The following is a 5,167-nucleotide window of genomic DNA, read 5'->3' as shown; positions in this document are numbered from 1 at the left end:
AAACTTGGATCAGTTATCATTATAAATGCAAATATTTATATTTTAAAATGACTAAACTTTTCTGCAAACCTCACAAACAGAATATTTCTTTGGTTTAGTTCCCTCTTCAATTCTCGTCCAACAGTTCCCTCTTCAACATTCTTGTCCACATTCCTCATAGAAACATTCTAATGATTCTTCTTCACATATTTTATCTGTGATGATATTTCAGTGTCTTTTACACCCTCAAATTCAATGTTATATGTGCACTAAGAAAGACATATTCTCTATTGCATAGGTTCCCAACCACCAGGCTGCAGACCATTAGTAGGACACACAACTAAGAATCGGCAATCACCAAAAATATGATGGGAAAGCAGAAGCATAACTAATTTAAACATTTAAAGTAAGGTTATGTGATAATTAATGTATCACTCTCCATCATTCTGCTCACAGTCTCAGTCAAGCTGCTTATGCACCATGTCCTTTTCAACCATCGAAAAGCAGAAGTGGAGCAACTGCAACTTCATTAGTCAAAATCGGTAATGTACCATGGTGTCTGTGGCCCCAAGGGGATATTTTGGACATGTGGACATTTAAAGTACTTCCCATCATGCCTTGTGTTATGGCAAATTTAAAATTAATCTATTTTTCTAGGCGTATCAACAGGAAGGAAAATCGAAAGATCGATGCTCAAAGAATTCTTTGGGGAGAAGAGAGGAACAAGACACACAGTCAAAGATTCTCTCTTATCTCTCAAGTTTATTGAATCCAAGCCATATATAGGACCCCAGTCACATACACCATTATTACATAATTTCTCGTTCCATCAACCCAAACATTCCCTTATTGGTGCCTCATTATCTCCAACTTTATAGCTGCCAGGAAAAAATGGTGAGAGATATCCTTCAGTTGTTGACTGCCTTCCTTCTAATCTGCTCAGTGCCTTCCTCCCACAGGTCACCGTAACACCTACATAATTTAATAAGAATTAATCAAGATTAATCAAAACCATTACTCCCTGAATATATTATGTCATTAGTTATTATTAACCATTACTCATTAGTGTTAATTTGCATTTTTCCATCACACCTTGCCTGTAGTGTTTTTAGTTAAGATTTGTGGGCGCTCACAATTGTCTACAATACAGCTCAGTATTTGGGCTGTAAACCTAAATCTAAGCTTTATACAGTGTTCAAATTAGTAATCATTTACACATCCTTCTAACATTACTTGAGTCACAATAAAGCAAGAAGACTGATACAACCCTAACCCTAGAAAAATGTAACATTTATGTAGCAAATTGACTCAAGCGTAGCTTACTAATCAAACTTGATCTACTGAACCTATGAAACGAACACAACTAGAGCTAAAAAAATTACTCTATTCCATTGAATGGTGTCACATTGTGCCCATATAGACACCTCACTAGATAGGTTTTATTATCGTGCACGTCAAATCCACTGGCCTTCCTAAGAAGGCTTACTTCTTCTGTGGTCTTAGGCTCATTTGCTGATGTATCACTTTGTACTCGATCGTGGTGGTCACACCCCTGGTCCTCAATATCTGCATCTGTGCCTGATTCAGTTAATGATTTACTACATTGGTAGCATCGGTAACATCTTTGCTTTTTTGTTTTTGTTCTCCCTCAGAAATCTTCTCTGAATCCTTTTAGGACACCACACAAATTCATTTCTTGGCTCAAATTTGTCAAATGCAAATTGGATTAGATTCTTTCTCTCAGACTTGTCCAGAACTGTGAACATGAAGTAGTCTAGAACACTCTGCTTCACTCTGGGAAGTTCTCCCTGCTCCAGAGTCATCTGGAGGAAGAAGTGAACAAGTGGAGCCTGATAGTGCTGAAATCCCAGAATTCCTAGACATTTTAAGATGCGGGTAATGTGGAGGCAGTTGTGGCAGTTTCTGCAAAATTAAAGAGAAAAATAAAAGTATGTCTAAAACATGTTGGATTGATAAATTATGTGTGGAAAAAGAATACAGTACTAACCTGTCCAGGTTCTCAAATCTCTCTTTCCAGTTTTCTGCACGGCACACTTCACCTGTGTTCTCATTTATCAGTTTTATACCATAAAAGTCCAGCATGAGCTCGTAAGATTTTATCAGGTTTTTCTTCATAATCTCACTTTTACAGAAAGACTAAAAATAAATAATAAAAAAAAGTATAAAAAATGACTGAATTTAAATGCATAATATTGTAATATTTTGGATTTATTTAATTCATTAAATAAATAAATAATTTCTTTATTAATTTTAAACCGTCTGGGAAACAGAAGTATGTTTAGAAACTAACAGAATTCACCTACCATCAAACAAAAAAATGTTTTAGAAAAAACTGTAAAAATAATTTTTGTCATTAAATGCACCCTTACATTTGTAGAACATTGTAATATTACTTTGATAACGTGGGGAAGCCAATGTGTACAGCCTCTAAAAAAGCTTCAGAACTGCTCAAACAAACGTACAAACATGACCCAGAAAATTAAACATCCCTCCATCAGAACACTTTAAAATTAGAGCAAGAAAAACATTAACTGCCTAAAAAGTCAAAGCTAAAGTAGCCATAAAATCTTAAATCATCATAGATTTGAATACTTACCTTGATTTCCTTTGAAGAAAGCACATATGAATCATAGTTTACTCCTTGCTCTTGAATTGGAAACAACCTGTGGAGTAATTTTTGAATTGTTTTAATAGTAAACAAAAAAAAAAATCTAAAACTTAGACTGTTTTAGAAGAATTTTGCTCTTATACTAAATAAACTAATTGCGTTCCAAATATCAGTACCAGTCTAAAGAGTGAATTCTCTTTATGCAAACAAGATAATGTAATATTATAATAATTATGATTACATATAATTAAAAAACATACAATATTGTAATGAGTTTTATTAATTCATTCATTGTCTGTGACTGCTTTTCTAGTTCAGGGTCACAGTGGGTCTGGAGCCTACCCAGAATCACTGGGCACAAAGCAGGAACACACCCTGGAGGGGCAGCAGTCCTTCACAGGGCGACACACACTCACTCACACACTCACATCTACAGACACTTTTGAGTCACCAATCCACGTACCAATGTGTTTGTGGGACCATGGGAGAAAACTGGAGCTCCCGAAGGAATTGTGGTTCAGAGTTATAATTTACCATTGAATATAGGTGTGTACTCTTTCCAGCCTTTTGTAATCACCAAACCACTTCTTATGAAAGTTTTCAATGAAGACATCTAAAAATAAAAGGTATAAATTCAATTTATTTATTCTTATAGAGATTTTATAATATTTTCAACATGAATATCATAACCCTTGAAGAACGTGTCATACTGTCAGGCTGAGATCCAATCTCATTTTGGTAAAACAACAGGTTGGGAAAGATCTGCAAGTAAAATAAGTATAAACAAAAACATTCAGACACACTGTTCTTCCACATTCACAAACTTATGGGATATGATAAATTTGTCAAAATACAGAGAATGTGATTGATCAAGAGGCAAATATGTCAAATCTGATATGTAGATTAGTAAAGGTAATGGAAAACTTACGTCTTTCTTATCATCTCCTTCTTCTGGTTCATTCTGGACGCTCTAGATTAAACATCACCAAAAATTAAACAGATACATTGCAAATTAGGAAACAAAAAGTCACACCATTAAAAAAAACAACATTCATGGTCAATTTATGGGACAGAATAACTCTGTTTATAACTCTGTTTAACTCTGTAACTCTGAAGTGATCTTTGATCATACCTTAAATACAAGAACTGCTTAATGTGTATCTCATTCCTGAGATTCATAGTGCAGAAGAAAGCTGGTCAGACTTACCAGACACATATGCCTAAAGTTCTGCATGTCCATTGCAGCATATGTATTCCTGTGTGCATAGTGGCTCCACCTCTGATTGTTCTGAGAAAATGTAAGTGTATCAGTAATGTCTCATTAATTTTTTTCTCCCACATCAGTTATACTTTATTGTTAGATAAACATGCTGTAAATTTGCCTTATCTAGTTTTGATCTTGTACATTAATTATTCAGCAGTGGAGATAGAGGCAGAGTCTAACTGAGCAACAGTTACTGAATGATGACAAAGGTGTAGAGCCTAAGCCACTTTTAAAGCATTAGTGGATTTCGTGTAGAATGTAACTTATAAATATGTCATTTTAATGAATGGAGAGTTGTTTTCAGGGGTTTAACCTATCCCTGGAATGAGGGGAACTTTAAATGTACACTACATGTAAACACCTGACTAAATTATTTCCCAGTAGCACGTATGCTATCGGTGTCACATTCAAATATGTCTCAGGAACTTTGCTAACATTTCTCTGAAGTTCCGAGTGAATGTATTTAACTACTTTAGAGGATTGTATTTGTTTGTTATTTTTTAAACCATATAAAAATAATTTGTTTTTCAGTTTTGTACCTTTGCCGAAAAAATCGAGTTTCGATTTTGCTATTTTACAATTATAACAACAGAGACATCTTTTATTGCTTCGTTATATGAAAAGCTGGTGTAAAACTACTTTTCTTGACAGTCAAGGAAAAATTATACAACTTACATCCTCGGTTTCTTCGTCATCTTCGTCCTCTTCCCATGTTGAATCATAGTCGGTGTCGAAGTCTTCCGGTTTGTCTCTAAATGAGATGTTGCCCATTGGGTGTTTTTTTTTTATAACTATCCATAGGCCTATATTCCAGTGTCAGTTTAACCAATGCTCTCAGACAATGATAAAACCAGGGCAGAAGTGGAAGATGTGAGAAAACCAGCAAAACTCGCTGTACGGACAGGAACACACCCATGTACTTTAAATACATACAAACAGAAAATGAAAGAGCGCGCTGGGAAGAGGTATTCCTGTTATGAGCTTACAGGAAGATCTAAATGGAGGACGACTAAATATACCATATACCATAAAGCACCAAATAAATACCTGATAGAACATATAAGCTATGCAAGCTGCAATCAAATATGGGGAAATGGACAAGCATTAACCAGCTCATTGTAGAAGCATGACAGTGTCTGTGTACTGTATCATCTGGTTACTGCAGCCCTTAAAAAGAACATAGCAGCGTGTTGTTTATAGCTTATTTTATTAAATTCACTCACAATGATTCATAAATAATAGCTCACTAGAAGCATCTACTGGATTCACCCAGTACAACAAGCACTTCTAACTTC

At 35.0% G+C, this 5,167-nt stretch overlaps 1 protein-coding gene across 1 annotated transcript; it reads right to left on the bottom strand.

The window, feature by feature from the left end:
- LOC136697701 (opioid growth factor receptor-like) lies at window positions 1-4,693 on the bottom strand. The gene is made up of 8 exons (XM_066672924.1): window positions 4,548-4,693; window positions 3,816-3,896; window positions 3,537-3,578; window positions 3,319-3,370; window positions 3,143-3,221; window positions 2,597-2,663; window positions 1,988-2,136; window positions 1-1,902 (listed from the first exon to the last, which is right to left on the bottom strand). Exons 1-8 carry the CDS (start codon window positions 4,641-4,643, stop codon window positions 1,578-1,580), a joined length of 891 nt encoding a protein of 296 aa, XP_066529021.1. The 5' UTR covers window positions 4,644-4,693; the 3' UTR covers window positions 1-1,577.
- Between the last annotated feature and the right edge of the window lie 474 nt (window positions 4,694-5,167).

Source organism: Hoplias malabaricus, chromosome 5 (assembly GCF_029633855.1).
Source record: "Hoplias malabaricus isolate fHopMal1 chromosome 5, fHopMal1.hap1, whole genome shotgun sequence".
Taxonomy (NCBI): domain Eukaryota; kingdom Metazoa; phylum Chordata; class Actinopteri; order Characiformes; family Erythrinidae; genus Hoplias; species Hoplias malabaricus.
The sequence above is the reverse complement of the archived record's forward strand: the minus strand, read 5'-3'. Positions and strand labels throughout refer to the sequence as shown.